Source organism: Acanthochromis polyacanthus, chromosome 17 (genome assembly GCF_021347895.1).
Source record: "Acanthochromis polyacanthus isolate Apoly-LR-REF ecotype Palm Island chromosome 17, KAUST_Apoly_ChrSc, whole genome shotgun sequence".
NCBI classification, from domain to species: Eukaryota; Metazoa; Chordata; class Actinopteri; family Pomacentridae; genus Acanthochromis; species Acanthochromis polyacanthus.
This window is the reverse complement of record NC_067129.1, coordinates 8,807,881-8,831,924: the sequence shown is the minus strand read 5'-3', so window position 1 is coordinate 8,831,924 and position 24,044 is coordinate 8,807,881. Positions and strand designations below refer to the sequence as shown.

The following is a 24,044-nucleotide window of genomic DNA, read 5'->3' as shown; positions in this document are numbered from 1 at the left end:
CCAGCTTTACAAAGAAGTGAGAAAGTGACCAAAGTGCTACGTACTGTGAACCAAAGGTTTTCAAGCTCAAATTTTATATAATCCCTGTTGCACCAGGCGAACCGTTCAGAAACAGATTTATTTACTTTCTAGAGCGGCTTCTGCTAACATCTAAAATGTCTTGGCTTGTAAAACACACCAAATGTTCTGATGTTGGCTGCAAAAGTGAACACAAGAGTCGTCATGCACTTCCAGCAACTGAGGAACTGAAGTCCCTGTGAATCAGTGTTTTTTTGTTTTTATTTGTTTTAGTTTTTTTCCTTTGGATGGCAATGTCCCCACAACACTTGTATGTTACCTGTATAATGTTAGCTCATTGTACAGGTAATGTATCTAACACTAGCATTAGCTTTGATCAGGGGCGGATCGAGAGAAAAATTAATAGGGTGGCAGATGCATTTTAGGGGGTGGCATACGTGGCATACACACATATATGTGTGTATGTATAGACTGGCAGCCAGCAGGTGGTGTCAAATTAAGAATGTTAAAGAAGTAAATATTTGTATTTGTCAGCCAATCCTAAATATGAGTTGTTCTTATTAGCTGTCAATTACAATAATGAAATAAAGCCGCCCTTATACAATTCTCACTCACAACAGACGTTTTCACAGCAGTTTGACTGAAAAACAGTGCAGAAAGTGTAACTAATAATCACACTAATGATGCCTCAGTCCTAGAGAGTCAATTCAGTGAGCTAAAATGCGAAACATGGTCTGATAATCAGAACGAACAGATATTTTCAGAGCAGATATTTTGAGTTGTCATAGCAGGGAAAGAACAAGGTGAGCTGAAAACATTCATAGTGGCAGTACTCAAAATAACAGAACATGGTCTAAATGGAATCATTGAAGGTGCTTTTCTAGAATAGAATAGAATAGAATAGAATAGAATAGTTTTATTGTCATCATAAATAGGTGCATGACGAAAATATAAATAGCTGCCACTGGACGGTGCATTGATAACGAGCTAAATTAACAACAATGAATAATAAAATCAAATGTGCATATAAAACGACTATATTAAGAATTACAACATGTGCTAAAAAGGCAAGATGTACTCAATACTGTGTGGGAGGTAAATGAAATCAAATAAAAAAACAGTCATACAGAACAAATATGGTCAGGAGATTGTATGACCATGACAAATTACAATACCAAATGTAAAAAAAAAATCTTCAACTGTATTTATTTTGTCACTTTTGAGTGAGGGTTTATGCTGTGCACTCACAGCATTCACTGAACGGTGATTAAATGGAAAAACACTGAACTGATTTTGCCACCAGGTGTCCGTCTTTCCTCTTTTGAAGACCTGACATCTAAGGATATTTTCTCAAAGTCACTTTTTTCCTCTGTCTTCCTGAGACTAACACACCTTTTGTCGTACTCACGACCGTCTCCCTCCCACCTTCAAACGCTGCTGCGAGTCAGCATGTGAAGCAGCTGAAATTCAGTGTGTGAGGAGCTTCTCTGGTGTCTGCTGGTCCTGATCATGGAGTTTTCTCTCTACCTCCTGACTCTGCTGCTTCTCTTTTCTCAGTGCACAGGTAGGAAACAAACTCACACATAAAGCTACAGAAAAAAAGCTGTGTTTTGGTTCAGTTTTCTGGGCCGAGTTTACGTCTTGCCCATGCATTCTGTTCATTTTGGAGTTTTTAACTCGTTTAACTCAAATAGACAAATACTGCAACACAAATGTTAAACCTTCACATCAAAACCGAATTATACAAAGTGATTCTCAACATGAGGGAATGAAGAGTGTTAAGGTAATTATAGCAACAACAAAACAAAAATATTCATATTTTTACTGACGTCGCTCTTTTCTTGTACATTACGGGCAAATTTTATGTTTTCAGGACAATTCAAACAATGGAAAAGTACATTTTTTATATATATTGTCACAGCTTCTGGGTTTGAAGTAGGATTGCAATCAAAAACAATTTCATTTCATACCGATTAATTGTATTGTGTGGGGCATAAAATGGCAACATACAGAACTCACAAAGTCATCAGAAGTCTTGAAATGTCAAACCAACAGTTCAAAACCCAAAAAAACATTTAATTACCATTATGTTAGATGAGGAAAATGCATCAATTCTCCCATTTGAGAAGCTGGAATTGTGAAACGTTATTTTGTTTAGAATTACCAAAAAAATGTAATTTAATACCACTGACATTAGTTGCAGATCAGTTTTCTGGTGATTGAATCATCAGTTAATGGACCAGTTGTTCTGCTCTAGTTTGATTATTTTGAGTTCAAGTGAGACTCTACTAAAGAAGCCATTTTCACAAGAAAAGAGTCAGAAAAGTGACTCACAAATATCAGCTGCTGTCTTAAGTTGCGATCATTATCAAACACAAATGACTGCTCACAGCAAACCTGCGGCTGTAGCAGGAAAAATAAATTGCAATGTTTTCTCTTTCTGAAGAGTTAAATTATCATCTTTTTTTCAGAAGAATGTGTTATTTAATCTTTCAAAGTAGTCATAGTAAGTCCCAACTTGCTCACTTTACTCAAAAATATACTGGAAACAGCAGGTGAATTAAACTGTTAAACTATAGGTGAAAGAATTCAATGTAGATTTTACTCACGTTTGTTATTCATTGGTACTTGAGGAAGAAGAAAAAATTGATTAAAAAAATGTAAGAAATTGCAGCAGGTTTAGGCTAATGCTACAAAATATCTGTTGATTATTTTTCCTGCTTAATAGAAACACAAAGTTCAATTCTGTCCAGCTGACTCTTAAAACATGTGCAAAGTGCAATGTGATGTTAACTGAACTTGAACAAATTGGGCTAAATCAGCTTTACAAATCTTGTTAAAATTTAACCCTCGTGCTGTCCTGCGGTCAAAATTGACCCGGTTTAAAGTTTGAAAATGTGGGGGAAAAAATATTTTCACAGTGAAAGTTCTGATGTCCACATTTTCAACATTTTTGGGAAATTTTTGAAAATTTTTTGGTGTAAAAAAAAAAATGTCAAAAATATTTCTTAAGAACATTCACACAAAAAAATCAACCAAAATCCAGCGAACTTCGCTGGATTTTGGTTGATTTTTTTTGGTGAACGTTCTTAAAGAAAATATTAGAAATTTTACTGATATATATGTGATCATTTTAGATATTTTTAGGATTTTTTGGAAGGATTTTTTACTAATTTTTTGAAAATATTTCCAAGAATTTTCTTGTCAAATTTGGGGGATTTTTTTTTAAATAAAACTTTTAAGGGAAACTTTTAAGGAATTATTGGAAATTTCTTCCTGAAGGTTTTGCAAATTTTCAGAAATTTGGGGGAAAAATGTTTTTGCTGAATTTTTGGATTTTTTTCTGACAAGGAAACAATATTTTTTGGTGCCTGTAAATGAGGACAACAGGAGGGTTAAGCCATGTTGCTTGACAAGACAAAAAACACCAACCTTACATGGGATGGTTGTCAATGGGCACATAGACAATATTTTTGTTTCATTTTGATGCATTTATTGTCACAAAAATGGATAAACTGGGTTTTAAAGTGTAATATTATGTAAGACATGAATTCTTCTAGGATGGTGGTTCATTAAAATAGCTTTTATGAACTGAAGAAAATTGGACAAAGAAAGCTAGGATATTGAGAGAAAACCTACAGGTGATTGGTGATGACTGGATTGTCTTTGGTTTGACTTTTCCGTGCTGCTCAGTGTGACACAGGTGAATGAGCCAGGTGGAGGAAAGCCAACCTCCACCTGTGCATTGTTCTCAGTTGGTGAGAACTGTTGTCCCCTTTCAAAGAATGGCATTGTGGGTTAATCTGTGTCCCTATATTAGCTAAATGGTTCTCTATAGCGGCTTTCATTCCCACCGCAGAGTCAGACACTGGAGTTTCATTCACATCAGCAACACAATACACAACCGCAGCACACACAGCACTAAACGACTTCATCAGCACCTGTTGGATGGACACGTTTAATGCAGCGCTGCAGAGGCAGTTAAGGAGCTGGATAAAGCCGGACATTCACTTTATGGTGAATGCAATCAGCGTAATCACAGCCGACCTGTTGGACAAATTCAAATCAGTCTGCATCTCTAAAGCATAATAAAGCATGATGGGTCAACCAAATTGTGTTAATGTACGCTGTGAAATTAGTGTGACGTCTTGAGTTATTTTCATATGACTTGCAAAGCTATAATGGCATTTATCTTCTACTGTGAACAGCAAACATTACAGTCACAGCTGCTGTTGTTATCATAGGTTAGTTGAAATCAGACCGTGGCCTGTAAAGTGAATTGTGTTTGGCTTATTGAATGTCTTTAAGTTTGACATCACATAGAAAACAATCTGTGTTGTCCTAATTATTCCCAGTGAAGAGTAATGTATCATCAGTCCCAACATTAGAACCACCAGCCGTGTATCATGTAGGTTGTTTTCCTGCCATTTGTTTTTAAAAAAAATGGAAACAAAGAAAGTAGAAAAAGCAGGAAAGATGTGTGAATCTGAGGGAGGAAAATCTAAAGGCATATATTTTGCTGTAGTAATGCAGCAGTTTATATCAAAGACTTTTTCTCCTAAGAGGTTTTATTTTAACTGAGAAACCTCTTGGTCAGACTCAGAAGCTGAACTTGTCACAAAAAATGTTTTTATCTGACAAGTCCAATCAGAGATGATTGCACAGAGTCAGCCACTAAAATATAGCAGTTAAATTTCCTTTTGTTGAACTGAGTAAGATTGTTTTTGACCCTAGTGATTTTGTCAGTTATTTATAAACTTAAATGCTTTATATGAGTTTTAGGAGGGTAGTTTGAGAATGCAATTTGTGTTTTTCTGTTTTAACTTCACAGTTAGCCTAGCCACGCTAGACAACCCAGGACAACGAATTTAATTCTCTGCCAGGGTGGGTCTAGTTACCCTTGGTAAGCCTCGAGGTTGAATGCTCCTAAAACTGGCTGACGAATCACCATGAAGTGTAGAGTCAGAAGGCGGGCGTAACTAAGTGACGACAGAGGCGTGATGATTCTGACAGAAACAACCGGAAACAACTAGCCTAGCCGCGCTAGACAACCCACGGCAACGAATTTAATTCTCTGCCAGGGTCGACAACAAAAACGACAACAGTTGTTGAGCTCCATTAGCACAGACGCTGCATAATCTTTCTGTTATCATGTCTGTAATATACTTGAGCTTCACCCATTGACTGTATAAATAAGGATTCACCGAACTCCCGCATCCTCTGATTTCCAGCGCTCTAGGAACTACGTCAGCCTATTCGTTGCACTGATTGGTTGTATACCTACCCAATTGCTGCAGAGTGATTTGAAACACAACCTTTTAGCCCGCCTCCCTCCCTGTCGAGAGTTCCTAGACCCTTGCGTCTTCAGACCTGGGTCTAGCGCGGCTAGGCTACAGTTAGGGTGTTTTTGTCCCCTATTTACACTAGTCTTTTATTATTAGTGTTGCATCAAAGCAATGGAGTTCTATCAGTTTTTTAAAAAAAGATTTTAAAAAACTATGTTAAAAAACAGCTAGTCATCACTACAAAAGCTTTCTAGCTATTAGGATGACAAGTATTTTCATGTAAATTGTGTCCTGTGACTGCCTGTCATATTTTTTTAAGTGTTATCAGATAATTTATATTAAACTGATGAACTCATAAAGGCTTAGATAACTGATGATACTCCTACGTATGTGTGGCAGATAGAAGATGTTTCCTGTCAGAGTTCAGCTACAGAGCTTTTTAACACGTGAGCAGATCAGCTGCTGAGGCTGCTGACTGACAGGAAAACGCTGAGGCTAATAGAGCGTAAACGAGAGGCCGATTGATGTTCATTTATTAACTACAGAAAGTCAGCTTGTTTGGCACAGTGGAACCTGAACTGGAATATGCTGTACTTCAGATACTGTTTGTGCGTTCCTGAATCTAACCAGTGTTCTGTTCTTTCCTGCAGCTCAGTGGTGTTACCAGAGCCAGTACTCCTGTGATGACACATGCAGAGGTAAGAGCAGATGGACAGACTCCCCAAAGTATCAAAGATTTTCACCTTTAGACACAAATCTGCCTTTTGAATGTGGTCAACAAGAAACAATACAACCCCTTTAAAGCAGTGGTAAAAGCTGCTGAAGAGATACATCTGGGTTAATATATAATTGCGGGACTTTTTGTATTAAAGTTGACATTTTTGCTGTTTTCAGGCCTAAAATCAACATGGCTGCCTACAAAATCCACACTTGACTCACACACTACTTTATATTAGATAACTAGCCTTGGAGTCTTGCTAGTCTTTTCTTCAGGAGGAAATGACATCATGTGGAGCAGGTCATGTGATCTGGAATTAATTAACACACCTTCTTCAGAGGTGTTTTTCTGATGGGTAACGTAGTCGAAAGTGATTTCTCAGACACAGATACAATTTGTTATTTTTCATATAAAATTTGATATATTGCCAAAAAAAATATCTGTCATAATTATTTCAACTTTTTTTTAATAGGCTAATTTTATTATTGTTTAGCTAATTAGAAGGTGGCTGTTTTTAAATTCAGAAGGTTATTTAGTTGACATTTTAGTGACATCCAGTCAAGTGATTCTTTCCATCACAAAAAGTGTGGAATTTGTCATGATCATAATGAACAAAAAAACATGATTTTAAAAAAAAAACCAAAAACAAACAAACTTTTAATAAAAATGTATGCAAGATATATCCCATGGACTTCTAAAGCAACTCAATTATATATTGACCCACCTACAGAGAATTACCACTAGATTCTAGTTCCAACTTCACTGTTTGGTTCATTTTCATTGCAACAGCAGCTCAACTTCTCAGTGAAAAAGCTCTAAAAGCTGACTGAATGCCTGACCAACACGAAAAACAACAGTAGTGACCTGGTGAGCATAGTGGAGGACTTAGCAGCTAAACAGAGACCAAAACAGAACTAAAGGAAAGTGAATTTTGGATTTTCATTTGTCAGATGACCAGAAACACGACTCCAAAGTTGTACTGTGTCGGTTGGGTTTGTAAGTCAATTTTGAGTTGCAGTAGACAGAACACAGTTTGAAAATATCCTAAACCTTTACACCAGATGAGTGCAGGTGCATACTTCAAGCCAAGACAACATTTATTTGTGACTTCATTCAGGATTTCAACCCCACTCTCCTGAACATCTAGCCTAGCCGCGCTAGACCCATGCTCTGAAGACACAAGGGTCTAGGCACGCTCGACAGGGAGGGAGGCGGGCTAAAGGGTTGTCTATCAAATCACTCTGCAGCAATTGGGTAGGTATACAACCAATCAGCGCAACGAATAGGCTCCTAGAGCGCCGGAAATCAGAGGATGGGGTAGTTCGGTGAATCCTTATTTATACAGTCAATGGGTGAAGCTCAAGTATATTACAGACATGTTAACAGAAAGATTATTCAGAGTCGGTGCTAATGGAGCTCAACGACTGTTGTCGTTTTTGTTGTCGACCCTGGCAGAGAATTAAATTCGTTGCCGGGGGTTGTCTAGCGCGGTTCGGCTACTGAACATCCTCATATTGCTCTTATATCATATTTTAACTGTGTGAAAATCCCTGTGAATGGCCAAAGTCCCTCTTCACGGGTTGGATTTCCTAAAGCCTGTCTAGCTTTCTGTCAGATTACTTAAATTACAACTTATTAGAAGGTGATTGTACAATTTTTGCCTCATGAAAAAGTGCTGCTTATCCAAATTTTAATTAAGTGATAATCAGGCAGAAGTATTTCAGCACCTACACTAGTAAAAATACTCTCAGTAAAACTCAAAGACTTTCTTCTTTAGATCGACCTGCCTCCTGAATGCACACATTTAGTTTGTAATCTGGGATTCATCAACACTTTTCAAGCTTCATCCAGCTCAGTACTGTAGAACTCTTTATGTTATGTGAACTTTATGATTCAAAAACCAATCATCATTTCTAAAAATACAGATGTTGGATGTGGGCATTATGTACTGTTTTGGCCTGTTTGTGTTTTTGTTTAGTTTTTTACTCTTCTAATTAAATTAATACTTCTTTCTGTGATTTGACAAGGTATTTTCTGAATTAACAGTATTAGATTTTTTAAAAATAAGCAGCCAAAAACAGTTTAAATATTTTTACAATGTACTTAAAAAAATACAGGCTTCTGGTGCTCTAAAATACTGTGTATAAGGGGTTAAAAACAGAACATCTGTGAGGCAGCCCTCTGTTCAGTCACTGGAGCCTGAAGTGTGATGATGTTGTTGCTCTCTGTGTGGCTCAGATCCCAGCCACTGGGCAGCTCAGTTTCCCAGCTGTGGAGGATTACGTCAGTCACCTATTAACATCGTCACCAGCAAAGTGCACGTCAACAGCGCCCTGCCACCCTTCGACTTCATCGGTCACACCAACGCCATCAACATTACAGTGGAAAACAAAGGACACTCTGGTAATAGGGAGCATCTATTTAGACATAAAAAGCTGTTTTAGTTCTCTCCAGACTCATCTTTAGCTTCAATTTTAACCTGTTTTGTTACTGAGAGACGTCCCTCTTTTCCCTGCAGCTCACTTTGCTCTGCCTCAGTCGGTCCGGCTGACCGGAGGAGCTCTGCCGGGTCACTACAGAGCCGCCCAGTTCCACTTCCACTGGGGAGGAAACGGGAGACCAGGATCAGAGCACACCATTGATGGAGAGAGATTTCCTATGGAGGTACATCAGCGTGGAGCCAACTTATACCGTGTTTTATACAGAAATAAAAACAAGACTAGAAAACCTATTTTAATGCAAATGTCAGCCGTTAGGTTCAACCGTGGGCCACATTTTTTCTGACTTTTCATGAAAATGGGTGATCATGTTTTTGCATGCTAGAAATACAACATACTGTATGTTTTAACTGTTGAAATCTTTTCGGTAATGTACATAAATATATAATATTTTATGTCAAACAATGAAATTATAGATGATAAATATGTGATTGTGTGCTCTGTGCTGCACGATGAAACTGGAGCTGCAATTATTACATTAAACATACACAATTATCATTAAATTACTGTGGCTTCCATTAGCATGCCATTGAATTAGAACAGTTTATTTGTTTCAGTTACAGAAAGAGGAATGTATTTAGTTTTATTTATCTGAAGAATTTGTTATGAGTTCACACAATCTGGTGCAGCTGTAGTCACAGTAGCTTCTGTTTGCATGGCAGCAGTATAAACCAGCAACACAGTATTTATTTGAATTTGGATAAGTCTTGTGTTAATCTTGATATATCAGTTAGATTTGTAGAACAACTTGTGAAAAGTTTTGATGTAAACTAACCGTTCGCTGCAGGTTTGACATCAATTTGTCAACTGTTAAAAGCAGCACTAGAGTTTACTACAATTTTAGTATTTGCCTAGCCTAGCCGCACTAGACAACCCACGGCAACAAATTTAATTCTCTGCCAGGGTGGGTCTAGTTACCCTCCATAAGGCTCGAGGCTGGATTCTCCTCAAACTGGCCGGACGAATCACCATGAAGTGTAGAGTCAGAAGGCGGGCGTAACTAAGTGACGACAGAGGCGCGACGATTCTGACAGAAACAACCGGCGCACAATAAACAGTTATCTTTCGACTCGGCTTTGGCCACAGCCCGAAAAGATTTGAAGCTAAAATTCAACTTGAAAGATAAACAAAGGACGGCACTGAAGTGTTTCATTGAGAAGAAAGACGTATTGGGACTTATGCCGACGGGATATGGCAAATCCTTAATATACCAGTTGGCTCCGCTGGTTGGAAAGCTAATGGGACTTAGCCACAATCCGCCGGCGCTCTAGGAACTACGTCAGCCTATTCGTGGCGCTGATTGGTTGTATACCTACCCAATTGCTGCAGAGTGATTTGAAAGACAACCTTTTAGCCCGCCTCCCTCCCTGTCGAGCGATCCTAGACCCTTGTGCCTTCAGAACATGGGTCTAGCGCGGCTAGGCTAGTATTTGCCTGCTTATTCCCAACAAATCAGACTCAGCCAGTCAGAAGCACTGTAGTGTAAGGTATGATCCAGTGTGACTCTCTTCCCTCTGTTCAGCTGCACATCGTCCACATCAAGGAGCCTTACGGTTCTCTGGCTGAGGCAGAACATGACCTGGCAGGAATAGCTCTGCTGGCCTTCCTGTTTGAGGTAATACATGTGAAGCTGTCATCTTCATAACTCCATGTTCTTTATCAGACAAGCACATGATCATTAAATCTTGTGCCATAATGTTCATTACAGGAAACAACAGACGATCATCCTCAGCTGGATGCAGTAATAGCAGCGCTGGGCCGAGTGCAAAACAACGGTAGAAGTTTTGTGTAATTAAATGGACAAGGCATTTAAAAAATCTGGCATAATGATGGCATTGTTTATAATCTAAGATTTAAATGAGATTTCTTTTTAGTCTTCATTCCTTCTCCCTTTTTTGCTGCATTTAGGGAGCAGGACAGTGGTCCCAAACTTTCGACTCAGTGACATCATTCCAGCTGCAAAGGAGCTTCACAGTTATTACCGCTACGTGGGCTCCATGACCACTCCAGGATGTGAGCAGGCGGTTGCATGGACGGTGTTTCACAGGACGCTGTCCATCAGCAGTCGACAGGTGAGCGACTTCTGAACCTTTAAGCTGCCTACAGAAATAGTCAAGACCTTGGAAGTCCTGTAAATGGTTCAGTTAATTACTTAAGTTAACAGCAAAAAAAGTTTGGTGCAGAGATGTTAATTCAAAGTTTCCTGGAAAAGTGGAAGGTGCAGTCAATTCTAAACTGCAACCACAAGTTTTTCTTCATCTCTCTATCTGTTCAGTCTCTTAATTTTTTTTTCTCCTCTCCATTCCAGCTGGATGCAATAGTTAAACAGTGTCGATTTTGGACCGGACAGCCCATGACCGACATCTTCAGACCCACACAGCCTCTGGATGGCAGAGTTGTTTACTGCTCCAAAGCAGCTACAGCTCTGCCGAGTGTCAGCCTCTTATGGTTTGGTGTTTTCTCAGCTGTGCTCGGAACAACAGGTCTGATTCACTGACTCAGTTCATGACAAAACTGAATTTATGCAACAGAAGCTCCTGTATGTTTAAAGGCGACTTCTATAAACCGTAGCACGTTTGCAGAAGCGTCCCAGTGGGAAACTATTTTCTGAGTTACCTTTGATCGTATCAGTTCACTGCACAAACACAACCTCTGCATATCGTTAATGTTACATCCAATTAAGATTAATGTGTTACAGCCACAATTACGTCGGCCCATCAGTGGTCATAATTACAGGAACAGCTGCCTCAAACAACTTCAGCAGCAGTCAGTGAGAGCAGCTCTGCATTTTTTCTAATTACAGAGATACTGATCTATTGCACAACATAAAACAGTACATTAGATACAGCTCAGATTCCCTCTGTCGATCAGAGGAAATGAAAAAACTGACAAGGAATGCAAAGCTAGTTCAGAAAGACATTCCACTGTTACCCTGAAAGGCCTCAATATGTTTGCATCGGTACATTATTTACACATAATAACTCAGATTCTACATGTATTTAAAATGACCAATTTATCACAAGTTAACTGAAACTGTGATGATGCATCTACTGACTTTTGTGAGGCCCTCTAGCACACCACATGGTTCATACTGGTTATTTGGAGTGAAATGTCTCCACAACTATTAGATGGTTTTCCATTACATTTGTTTCAGACATTTAGATTCCTCTGCAGAAGAACTGTAATAACTTTTCTGACCTTTTTACTTCAAATTTAGCACCGTCTCCAGGTCAAAAATACCAGCTGGTCCATTGACTTTCTCATCAGTTTGAGCTGTACCCTGTGTTTAGTGCTAATCAGCATACTAACATGTTGCGATGTTGAACATGGTGACATTATTCTTGCTAAATATCAGTACATTAACTTTCTTATTACATGCTGATGTTAGCATTTAGCACTAGGAGCCAGAATTTAGCCGCACACAGCTGTAAACACAGCTGTAGATTCATATCTTGTTGCTCCAACACTGACTCTTATCATTTCTGAATTAAAATTACTTTCTGCAGCCTGTTAGGAGTAGACATCTTTACCTCAACAAGCCTTCATGTCAATTTTCCTTATTTTTGTTCTCATTAGGGATCAATATTTTACTTTCATACATTACTGCTTTATATTAACTCTGATCTGCTTTGTCTTAGATGTAAGAAACCACTTGGGATGAATAAAAATGTAGTTTTGGGGGTTTAGAATAAGCTTTTCTTTTCTTTTAACCAGCTGGGGGTTCTACTATGTCTTTACTTGATATGTATATTGTTCTTTGTGCTGGCCAGACGACTAAGTTAAGTTTTGGGTAACTACAGCATGCCCTAAATGTACTGTACATTTGTTTATTTGTGGAAAACCAAATGGGTTCTAAACATACGTAACACAATGTAACAACTTCTTCTCTATTCATACTAACAATATGATCCTCGTTAATTGTTTAACACATTGATTTGTATATATTCTACATGTATGGAATTAAAACAAAACTAAAAATTAACATTAAATAGACGGTACAAACCATATGGATTTATCTGAACCCTTGTAGGATTATGATATTATTTTGAGTTAGGAATGCTCCGATTTGGTTTTTTATGGATCGTACCATTATAATTTGAAACATGATCAATGATTTTGTTTTGGATTTTCTACATGAAGTTTCTGTTTGAACACCTATAAAGACGTTGCACTTTTGCATCTAAATGTTTCCCATAGAAATGAATGTGCCTTCCCTAACCTCTACTGTTCCTGCTCCCAACACATACAGTATGTGTGTCTTTTTTGTGTGAGAAAGACAACATGTGAGACTTTAAATGGACACTGATAGAATATATCTTATTAAGTTTAGACAGCGACCATACCACACTTATTCTACTGCTCAAGCTGTAACTTTGAGCTGATAAAGTAACATTAAACATCTTCCTGACTTTGATAGCATCTGTTTTTTTCTCTTTGTGGTAGAAATCAGTCAGATCATGCTCTAACAACACTCTTTATTATTTTGGCAGCAATTCACAATGTTCAGGGCCTTTGTAACAGATTCCTACATGATCCACAGAAACATCTCGAGGTCATACTTTCATACTTAAAGTTTGAAAGGTAATGTGCCTTTCGAGTTTTATTCATTTCCCTTTGACCTAAGCTGGACAGTTCATACTAATCTAAACTGTAGCAGAAAACCTGATTCAGAGTCGTAAGGCAAAATTGGGTAGGGGTCACTGTGCCTGCTTCTTCAGCCAGGTCCTCAGGTGTTCCACCTGTGCAGTGATGCTACTCTTGGCTGTTCCTCCGGGGGCGCTATACTGCTCCACACTGCTCCTGTAGTCCCACACTGAGGATACGTCGCTCCCAAACAGAGGGCTAAAATCACAGAACGGTCACATAGAAGTGGAAGGAAGAGAGAACTGATCATCAGTAAATCATGGGAGGAAATGGATGGAGATTAACTAAAAGTAATCCTCCTAAAATAAACAACAGTTAGTTTGCAAGGTTTTAGTTTTTAGGTTGAGAGTATGTGTGTGAGAATGAGAGGAGAGCTACCTAACAGCACTCAGGTCTTCCGAGGTGAGTTGATTCAGGGCGATGTTTTTGGATTCAGCTGCAAACACAGCTTTGCCGGAGATACCATGGGCCTCCCTGAAAGGTACCTGCACCACAGAACAACACACAATTACACTCTAAAACACATAAACCTCAATCTTGCTTTGTTTTTGGTCTTGTGGTTCTCCATTTCGGGTTGCGTTGATTTTCCTCAGGTTTTCAGTTGGATTTAGATTTGGTGATTGAGCAGGTCAAGGCATCTTTCCAATGTTCTGGTTCTCCATCCAGGCTTTAACTGACCATGTTTTAGCCGTGTGGCAGGGTTCATTGTTTTGTTGGAAAATCCAGTAGTTGGAGGCAGGAGATAGTTTTCCAGCTGATGGAGGAAGAGTGTTTTTAAGAGAAGCCCTGTACATGACCTGGTTCATTGGCCCTTCACACAATCGCATTTACCCTGTTCCACTCATACTGAAACAACCCCATATCATCACTGATCCACCCTCATGTTTTACTGTAAGGGCAGACAGTCTGGTTTGTAGTTTCTCCAGACTTCCTCCTAACCAGTACGTTGGCTGGAGTGAGCAATAACTGAAAATTGGATTCATCACTGAAGAGAACCTTAGCCCAATCATCAACAGTCCAATCCTTGGGATCCTTAGCAAAGAGTCAAAAAGATGGCTGCCTTTGTGGCTTCACATAGTTCTTTTGTTTTAGGCATTATGTGAGAGCTGACAACCTCTGAGTTTTTCAACAGCTTGAATGTAAGCAGGAAACCACTCTTGACCTTTGCATGTGCAGTGCTGCTGATGACATTAAATGGACTCTCATATATCCTGGGAATATAATGAAGCTTCAGCATGTCAAAAAGGACATAAAGCATTACGGAATCAGCTGCATTTTCTTGTCATTTTCATTGTATTTTCTAAGTAATATACCTTTAGTGGTACCAGGCATTGAAATGAACAAGAAATTGAAGAAAATGTTTCCCAAAAAAAGTACATCTTAATGATAGCATATCTACTGTATGCACTACTCACCCCTTTCCTCACAAGGAAGTAGGCCAGATCAGTAGCCAACATGTCGGGACTGAGAGCAGCTTCCATCACACTTTGGTTGATCTGAAACACAACATGAACCAAAGAAAAGATGCCCTGAAGGTCTACAACCAATTTTATTTTTACAAACCCCAGACTGATTTCTAAATTTTGCACAGAAGCCTTACAGCAGTCAAGGTTTTTACAAAAAAGCAAGCAATATTATATCTACACACAACAGACAAATGTTCACATTGTTTGGAAGTTAAAATTTCCTTCCACAGATTTGAGAGCAAAGAATTTGATCTCTGACCTTCAGAGTTGACATGACTCCAGTTGTCACCTGCAGCACGGCCTGAACAGTGTCGTAGCAGTCAAACATGGCCTCCTTATCCTCCTGACCAGTGATGACAAGGACAGAGACAGCAGGAAATTAGAAATAAGTAGAAAAGACCTTCCCATGAGGCGCACAAAGATGCTCTTTCATACCTGCAGGTCTTTGTTGTAGGTGCTGGGTAGGCCCTTCAGTGTCATCACAAACCCTGCACACTGAAATACAGAGTTAATTAGTGATAGGTGGGTTTGATGATTATTATAATGCCCTTTACGCTGGACTTAATCATTCACTCCTCCATAAACTTCAGTTGGTTCAAAACGCAACAGCACATCTCATCTCCAACTCCTCAAAATACTCGCACATCACTCCAGTCCTTCAAGCGCTCCACTGGCTCCCGGTGCGCTTTCGAGTCCAGTAAAAGATCCTGTTGTTCGTGTTTATGGCCATAAACAGGCATGCCCCTGTCTACATCTCAGAGCTGCTGGCAATTTACCAACCTGCCAGAACACTACGCTCATCTAGCCAAACCTCCTTGGTTGTTCCCAGGGCAAGATATAGAAAGTTTGGTGACCGCTCTTTTGCTGTTCTTGGCCCTAAGCTCTGGAACTCTCTTCCATCGCACTTACAGTCCATTTCTGAACTAAATGTTTTTAAATGTCGTCTGAAAACGCACTTGTTCCGTGTAGCGTTTGACGCTTAGCTCCTTTTAGAACTGTGCGTTTCTTGAAATGCTTTTACTTATTTATTTTATTTTACTCTGTTAAGCGCCTTGTGCTCCTTTTGGCTGTTGCAAGGCGCTTTATAAATAAAATTTGATTGATTGATTGATTGATTGATGTGAAAACTGCAATGAGAAACAAATTCCTAAAGAAATCAGTAAAGTGTGTCAGATAGCAACATGTTTGAATGTGCTGTTCTGCTATTCAGTGAACTTGTTCGCTCTTAAACTACATTTTTCTTCCCTCAGTGACTTTTATTCTGTGATTTTTGATCGCCTTATGGCACCAGAGGGTGCTGGTTTTGCAGAAAAATGCTTCTACAGCCATGGCCATAAGTTTGGTCACAAGTACCATGACGCTTGTGAATCTTAGAAAATACCACAAAATTGTCACTTACAATACAGTACACAACTCCTGAGAACTATATTAAGTTTCATATTTAAAAAAAAAAACAAAAAAATGCAGTACTTTCACAACCGAATTTGGTAAGAATAACAAAATGACACCAAACTCTTTTGATGTTTTTTTTTCCTAATATTATGTTTTGGGAACAAAGTTGTTCCAATTGTTGGAATTTATTGATAATATTATATCCCTTGTTGATTTGTTGACTAATTAAACTGGTGCTGTCAAAAAATATTAGTTATGTTCTGTAATAGACATCAAAACAGACATAGTAATTCATGCTGTGTCCAAACTTATGGCCATGGCTGTAGTAGATGATGGAAGGACAGAAAAGGCTGTAATAATAAAAAAAAAAAAAAAGTTAAAAAGTCATTTTGTTACAACTGGAAGCAGCAGGATTTCTGGGTAATGTGGTCTGCACTTGCACTAAACATTAAACATTTCCCTTCAGTGAGGAGATGATTTAACTAAAGCGTGTCTTTAGTTGGAGGTCTTACTCTGCCAAAGACACGACCTGCTTTACTCCTGATCAGCTCCAGACTGTCAGCGTTCTTCTTCTGGGGCATCAGACTGCTGCCAGTGCTGCATGGAAGTATAAGATAAGATAAGATAAGATAAGATAGACTTTATTAATCTCACAAAGGAGAAATTTAACATTACAGGGCTCTTAGAAACAAAAACAAAAAACAGGAGTGCAAAAGTCACGAAAGTGCAAGAACAAGATAATAAATATTGCACATAATAACAACTACACAGTAGTGTTATACAGTCTGATGGCAGTGGGGATGAAGGACCTGCGGTAGCGCTCCTTCTTGCACTGAGGGTGTCTGAGTCTCGTGCTAAAGGAGCTGCTCAGCTCCACTACAGTCCGGTGCAGTGGGTGGGAGCTGTTGTCCATGATGGATGAGAGCTTGGTCAACTTCCTCCTCTCACCCACATCCATCACAGAGTCCAGTGGGCAGCCCAGGACAGAGCTGGCCCTCTTGGTCAGCTTGTTCAGTCTCTTCATGTCCCGCTCTGTGCTGCCCGGGGCCCAGCAGACGACAGCGTAGAGGAAAGCAGAGGCTACCACAGTGTCATAGAAAGTCCTTAGTAGACGTCTGCACACTCCGAAGGACCTCAGCCTCCTCAGAAGGTGGAGGCGACTCTGGCCCTTCTTGTACAGAGCATCGGTGTTGTGGGACCAGTCCAGTTTATTGTTGAGGTGAACACCCAGGTACTTGAAACTGTCCACCGTTTCAATGTCCTGCCCTTGGATGTTCACTGGTGGATGTGGGAGTGTCCTTCTCCTGAAGTCGACCACCATCTCCTTCGTCTTACTGGTGTTGAGGCACAGATGGTTGCGCTCACACCAGTCCACAAAGTCCATGATGACTGACCGATACTCCAGCTCGTTCCCCTCAGACACACGGCCCACAATGGCGGAGTCATCAGAGAACTTCTGGAGATGGCAGCTGTCCGTGTTGTAGGTGAAGTCCGAGGTGTAGATGGTGAAGAGGAAGGGTGAGAGGACGGTGCCCTGGGGCGCCCCCGTGCTGCAGACTACCACCTCTGACTCACAGCCGTGCAGCCGCACGTACTGTGGACGGTCAGTGAGGTAGTCAGTGGTCCAGGCAGCGAGATGTCCATCCACTCCCGCGTCCACCAGCTTCCCCCGCAGCAGCGCCGGCCTGATGGTGTTGAAGGCGCTGGAGAAGTCAAAGAACATGACTCTCACAGCGCTGCCGGCGCTCTCCAGGTGAGTGAGCGCTCGCTGCAGCAGGTAGATGACGGCGTCTTCTACCCCCATGTTGGGCCTGTAGGCAAACTGCAGCGGGTCCAGGTCGGAGCTCACCACTGAGCAGAGGTAGTGGAGGAGGAGCCTCTCCATGGTCTTCATGAGGTGGGAGGTGAGGGCGACAGGTCTGTAGTGGGCCAGTTCCTTGGCGTGAGCTGTTTTAGGGACTGGGACCACACAGGAGGTTTTCCACAGGACGGGGACCCGCTCCAGGCTGAGGCTCAGGTTGTAGAGGTGGCAGAGGACCTCACAGAGCTGGTCCGCGCAGGTCCTCAGCAGCCTGGGGCTGATGCCGTCTGGTCCAGCAGATTTCCTCTGCTTCAGTCGCCTCAGCTCTCTCCTCACCTGGTCCGGTGTGAAGGAGAGGGGGGAGTGAGGTGGGCTGCAGGGGGTGGGAGTAGTTCGTGTGGGTGAGTTGGGGGCTGGTGAAGGTGTCGCAGGAAGGGGAGGGTCTGCTGGGATGGGGATGTGTGAAGAGGGGGGAGCAGGAAAGGGGGCAGAGGGGGTGGGGGGAGAGTCAAATCTGTTAAAGTAACAGTTCAGCTCATCCGCCCTGCGCTGGTCTCCATCAGCTGTCCCTCTGGCACTCTGTCCATGTCCAGAAATGTTCTTAAGTCCTCTCCACACGTCCCGCGCGTTGTTCTGAACCAGCTTCTCCTCCAGCCTCTTCCCATAGTCCTTCTTGGCCCTTCTGATCCGCCACTGGAGCTCACGCTGCACTCTCTTCTGCTCCTCTCTGTCCCCTGAGATGAAAGCCCGTTTCTTCTGGTTCAGGAGGGCTTTGAGCTCAGGGGTGACCCAGGGGTGGTTGTTGGAGAAGCACCGTACCGTCCGAGTTGGCACAGTGCTGTCCACGCAGAAGTTGATGTAATCTGTGACGCAATGCGTGAGGCCATCGATGTCATCTCCATGAGGACTGTAGAGCACGCTCCAGTCAGTGGTCTGGAAACAGTCTCTGAGTCTCTCACTGGCCTCATCTGTCCATGCCTTCACAGTTCTCTTCTGCACAGGTCCTCTTCTCACCTTGGGTGTGTAGTGGGGGAGCAGATGAACCAGGTTGTGGTCCGAGCGGCCCAGTGGGGGGAGGGGGGCAGCGGTGTAGGCGCCTTTCACATTCACATACAGTAAGTCCAGTGTCTTGTCGCCCCGCGTGTGACACGTGACATACTGTGTGAAAGTAGGGAGAAAGGCAGAGAGAGAGGCGTGGTTGAAGTCTCCACTGATCAGGACGAGCGCCCGGGGATGGCGGCTCTGGGCTTCGCTTACGGCACTGTGGAGTCTTTCACACGCTGTCCCTGCATGAGCTGATGGTGGGATGTACACGCAAAACACAATCACGTGCGAGAACTCCCTCGGTAGATAATACGGCCGCAGCGCCACCGTAAGCATCTCCAAGTCCCGCGTGCACCGCTGTTCCTTCACATGCACGTTTGCTGGGTTACACCACCGCTCATTCACGTACACAGCCAGTCCTCCCCCAGACTTTTTGCCGCTTCCCACCGCGTTCCGGTCCGCGCGCGCGAGTGTAAAACCGTTCAGGGAAACCACAGAGTCCGGTGTATATCCATTCAGCCACGTCTCCGTGAAACACATGAGGCTACACTCACGATGCTCCTTCAGCCGCGTCAGCGTGGCCAGCTCCTCTACCTTGTTGGTATACATGAGGAGATGAGAGGCACCCTAAATATACAGCAGCAACACCAGGGCTAAAAGTGAAAATGAACTTATTTTTTCAGTGTGTAACATGAGGTCTTTAGAGCAGCCTCACAGATGAGGGTGCTGCACTGTAGATGATGATCATTTATAGTTTCCTAACAGCGTTCATGCTAGTTTTAAGTGTGGAACTAAACTTCAATGCAAAGAATTGTATTTTATGTGAAGATCCATCAAAAATCAAGTCCTTAAACAAACACGCATGCTATTTTTTTCTCTTACACTTGTCAGATCACTAACCATTATGGTTCCTCCAGATATTGTAAATCAATTAGTAGGAGTTGCATTATGTTTAATGATGAGAAAACATTATGGCATTACGTTTGTTCCTCCTCTCACAGCTGTCAGTAAGTGTTCACTGCTGACCGTGGCTCGTTCTAACCATCCAGCAAACTTTGTCATTTCAGAGATGCTGTAGCAAAGTCATGTAGCTGTTATAATTAAGCCCTTGTCAAAGTTGTTCAGTTCTTCTGCATCCAAGAGGCGACTATCTACTTAATATCTACATCTTAGACATTCACATGTGGCCATGTTAAAGATGATCACTTTTATTTGCTGAATCTGAAAGTGGCCATAATGTTTGGCCTCATTTGCTTAGAAATTAAGTGAGTCAGAGTTGTAAAGTCTTACAGCTGGAACAAAATGTCATTTAAAACCGCTTAATATAAAGTCAAACTGACCTGTAGGCGTCTGACAGCGCTACGAATGAGAACTCTTTAGTGCTGTACAGCATCAGGTCCTCAGCCATCTTACTGAGGTGGGTCAAACACAGCGAAGCCCAGAACAAGAACTCCACTAAACGGGCAGAAAAGATCATGTGATTGTGACGTATATTCACTGGTTAGGTGTGTGTATGTGTGACAGCTGACTGACGTGTGCACGTCTACGTACCTACAAAGTCTCTTTGACCTGTGGCATCCATGCTGTTCAGACTGATGCTATCAAACGCCAACTCTACAGACCCAGAGGAGGAGAAATGGTTTCGGGTTTTGAAAATACATACACTACTGTTCAAAAGGTTGGGGTCACTTAAAAATGTGCTTATTTTTGAAAGAAAAGCAGCTTTTTTCGATGAAGATAACATTAAATGAATCAGAAATACAGTCTGGACATTGTTAATGTGGTAAATGACTATTTTAGCTGGAAATTTTTAATGGAATATCTACGTAGGGGTACAGAGGAACATTTCCAGCAACCATCACTCCTGTGTTCTAATGCTATATTATGTAAGCTAATGGTGTTAAAAGGCTCATTGATGATTAGAAAACCTTTGTGCAGTTATGTTAGCACATGAACAAAATTGTTAGTTTCAATGGAAAACATGAAATCATTTGGGTGACCCTGACCTTTTGAACAGTAGTGTGTTTCATAAATAAAGGAGAGACGGGTGAAATAAAGCAAAAAATAAAGTACCAAAGAGTTAGGTGGCCTGACCTTTCTGCAGAAGCTCCCTGTCGATGTCAAATGGGGTTCCAGCGATGGCTCCACTGAAAACAACAGTAATCTTTGTAAATGCTCGATCATATCAGTGACTGAGAGTCATTCTGAGTTTTCACAGAGTACCTGCCGAGAGGTAAGATGTTAACTCTCTTCTTGATCTCCAAAAGTCGTTCCACATCTCGGCTAAGAGCAACAGCATGACTGGCAAAAGAGAAGGCGCAACATTAAGGACACACTGACCAACATGGCAAACAGTTTATACTGGACAAAAGGTCACCTTAGAATCCAGTGGCTCCATCTGATTGGCTGAGCTCTTTGCATGTGAGTGTAACCAGGAAAGAGGACGTCAATTTCTCTGAGGTTCAGAAAAGAAGTGACAGAAGGGCGAGTTTTAAAAAGCACACTTACAGGAAGGAGAGTGTGTTTGTTTTTAGCCAGGGTGTGTTTGTCTCACGCTGCTGCCCGCTCGACCATGGTAGATATTAACTGCAGTGTTTCGTTTGTTAGGGTTGTGATGGCATCTCGCAGCCACAGCCTCATGTCAGTCACCACCTGAAGAACCAAAACACACACAGGACACAGTCTCATAACACTTTATCAGCTCATCTTTACTGTGAAATCAAACAGAGGCTCCAACTCTAAAAGGCAACTGAGCCAAACGCTATTAATCTTAAGACAAACCTGGTCATTTCTGCTCCTACCAGTGTGCAGCTTCCCTGCTGGTGCTCCAATCAGCTCCTGAGAAAACATGCATGCAACGCGATTGTGACATCTTTCATAATCCGTAACTAAAAAATAAAAAATTAACCTTGTTTTTGGTAGATTTTTAACGAATATGCTCCCTGTGATGTTGGCACACATCAAGACAGGACTGATCTTATTCTACCTTTCTTTAGTGCCAACAAATACGTTGGAAAACAAATGCTTCTGGACAAAAATGGAGTTTTATACCACAGAGGGATAATGAAGTTTAGGGTACACCAGTAGCACGATTAGTAGGATCAATTCAGTATTGGGGTCTTTGGTCTTTTCAAGGGATTTATTGACAGTAGGAATAGCTTTTTCTGATAGTGTTACAGCACAATATTTAACTAGTTTAATGTCCCAGAATAATGCTATGATTTTACAGAGCAAACTAAATGCAAAACCTCACCTTTGGAACCAGCAAGTCAGAAGAAGCAGCTCACCTTTAGTCTGCGCTCATTAGCAGTATGAATGTCTTCATCTCCAGCTTTGATCACAAAAGCACCTTTAGACCACTCATCATGAATCTAGTGGGACAAAAATGAGCACTGTGTCACAAAATGGCACTAAATACTGCACATACATGGTTTATTTTGCTTATTTTGCTTTGCTATACACATTGCAGATGTATGAGCGCACTCAAGTCTACGCAAATGTAGCTGCATTTATGGATTTCTACATGAAAATAGCATGATTTGTTGGTCTGCACAGTGTTGTTTACCTAATGTCACTAACAGTGACCAAGCAAAACATCGGGATGGAGAGGACACCCTGAAAACAGAGGCTGTTTTGCAGCTGACACCTGTCACATGATGATACTATTGTTCACCAAACACTCATACAGAATACAGAGGAATCCTGTACCATGGCACATTTTCAGCTGTCATCAATCAACCAGGAGACGGTGATACAAAAACCACAATAAGAACTGATGTTGGACCTCTAATCTAATCTAGGAAACTTCCACTGATTGTAGTTTGTTTTACCCACATGCTGCTCCATGTGTGTGGCTTTACCTGGTCCATTCCTTGTAAGATCTGCTCCATCTCCTCTGTGCTGACCAACTTTGCCTTTTCCAGAGCTTTAACATAAGCCTTGCTACCACGTACGTCTGCATCCCACATCCTCTGGTCATAAGCGATGGATGCATTGAACTTCTCCATGATAGGGTCGGTGTCTCCCACAAAACGACCTCCCCAAAGTTTGCTTCCCTGTTGGGCAGCAGAGGCAAAACATGAGGAGAACCCAGTTTGACAGATTGTTTTGTTAGCGTCCAGCTGGTGGCTAAAACAACAACATGATGGTCGCAGCTGCCGCGGCTAAACTTTAGCTTTACCTCTGTATTGGCCATGATAGTCGACGGTGAGTATCTGTAACGGTTTGGTCTGGTGGGATGTTGGGACTGAGGAGACGGTCAGCGCTGAGACGTGCGACGAGAACGTGCCAGGTTTGACTGAAGCTGTTAGTGTCGCTTTAAAAACGTCAGCGGAGCTTCTCTGTTTCTACGTAGCTGAACGTCACCGTGTGGGACTGAGGCTGTTCCTGGAGGAAAAATCAAAACTGCAGAGAACCAGATTCATAAAAGCAGTGCCTTCAAGTCCTTACCAGAGTCTCCCTAAATATAATATTTTGGTTTCTACGTTCACAGTACTAGTTAGATTAGTCACTAACTTTAGAATGCAGGTTGCTAGACTAGTAATGATAGCTGGCAACTTAGAGAAGCTAGTGACTAGCCTGGGGATGCTATTTGTTAGCCTAGGAACAGTAGTAACCTGTTTAGGAATGCTAGTTGCTAGGCTAGTAATGATAGCTGGTAGCTTAGAGAAGCCAGTCTGGGGATGGTAGTTGTTGGCCTAGGGACAGTAGTAACTTGTTGAAGAACGCTAGTTGCTAGGCTAGTGATGATAGTTGTAGCTGAGAGAAGCCAGTGACTAGCCCAGGAATGCTAGTTGTTGGCCTAGGCACAGTAGTAACTTTCTTAGGACTGATAATTGCTAAGCTAGTAATGATGGTATTTTAGCTCAGAGAAGCTAATGATCAGCCTGAGAATGCACATTGTTGGCTTAGGAACATTGGAAACTTGCCAAAGAATGCTAGTTGTTAGGCTAGTAATGATAATTGGTAGCTTTACGAAGCTAATGACTAGCCTGGGATGCTAGTTGTTGGCCTAAGGATACTAGTAACTTACTTATGAATAAGTTGATAGAATCGTAATGATAGTTGCGCCTGAAAACCGTTTCAGGCAGTGGCGGCTGGTGAAAAAAACATCTTGGTGGGGCTGGTGTGCCAACAGATTTCCCTGCCTAATCTAGCATAAGCATTCAAATGAACAGT

At 41.5% G+C, this 24,044-nt stretch overlaps 2 protein-coding genes across 3 annotated transcripts; one reads left to right on the top strand and one right to left on the bottom strand.

Moving 5' to 3' along the window:
• Positions 1-28: 28 nt before the first annotated feature.
• Positions 29-12,626, top strand: ca4c (carbonic anhydrase IV c). The gene is made up of 8 exons (XM_022206596.2): positions 29-1,582; positions 5,954-6,001; positions 8,260-8,424; positions 8,540-8,685; positions 10,042-10,134; positions 10,228-10,294; positions 10,428-10,591; positions 10,828-12,626. The coding sequence occupies exons 1-8, from the start codon at positions 1,528-1,530 to the stop codon at positions 11,014-11,016; spliced, it is 927 nt and encodes a 308-aa protein (XP_022062288.1). The 5' UTR covers positions 29-1,527; the 3' UTR covers positions 11,017-12,626.
• A 351-nt stretch (positions 12,627-12,977) lies between these two features.
• On the bottom strand, positions 12,978-24,023 carry asl (argininosuccinate lyase). Of its 2 annotated transcripts, XM_051937466.1 has the most exons (17): positions 23,895-24,023; positions 23,047-23,252; positions 22,727-22,921; positions 22,154-22,237; positions 21,648-21,704; positions 21,421-21,518; positions 21,244-21,321; positions 21,090-21,167; positions 20,961-21,013; positions 20,418-20,480; positions 20,207-20,321; positions 16,534-16,618; positions 15,065-15,124; positions 14,889-14,972; positions 14,579-14,659; positions 13,542-13,648; positions 12,978-13,361 (listed from the first exon to the last, which is right to left on the bottom strand). In XM_051937466.1, the coding sequence occupies exons 2-17, from the start codon at positions 23,059-23,061 to the stop codon at positions 13,217-13,219; spliced, it is 1,398 nt and encodes a 465-aa protein (XP_051793426.1). In that variant the 5' UTR covers positions 23,062-23,252; positions 23,895-24,023; the 3' UTR covers positions 12,978-13,216. The 2 variants fall into 2 exon arrangements, with proteins under 2 accessions (XP_051793426.1, XP_051793425.1); XM_051937465.1 differs by lacking the exons at positions 12,978-13,361; positions 13,542-13,648; positions 14,579-14,659; ... (11 more) ...; positions 23,047-23,252; positions 23,895-24,023 and adding an exon at positions 16,647-19,460 and having other exon boundaries at positions 20,207-20,318.
• Positions 24,024-24,044: the final 21 nt, after the last annotated feature.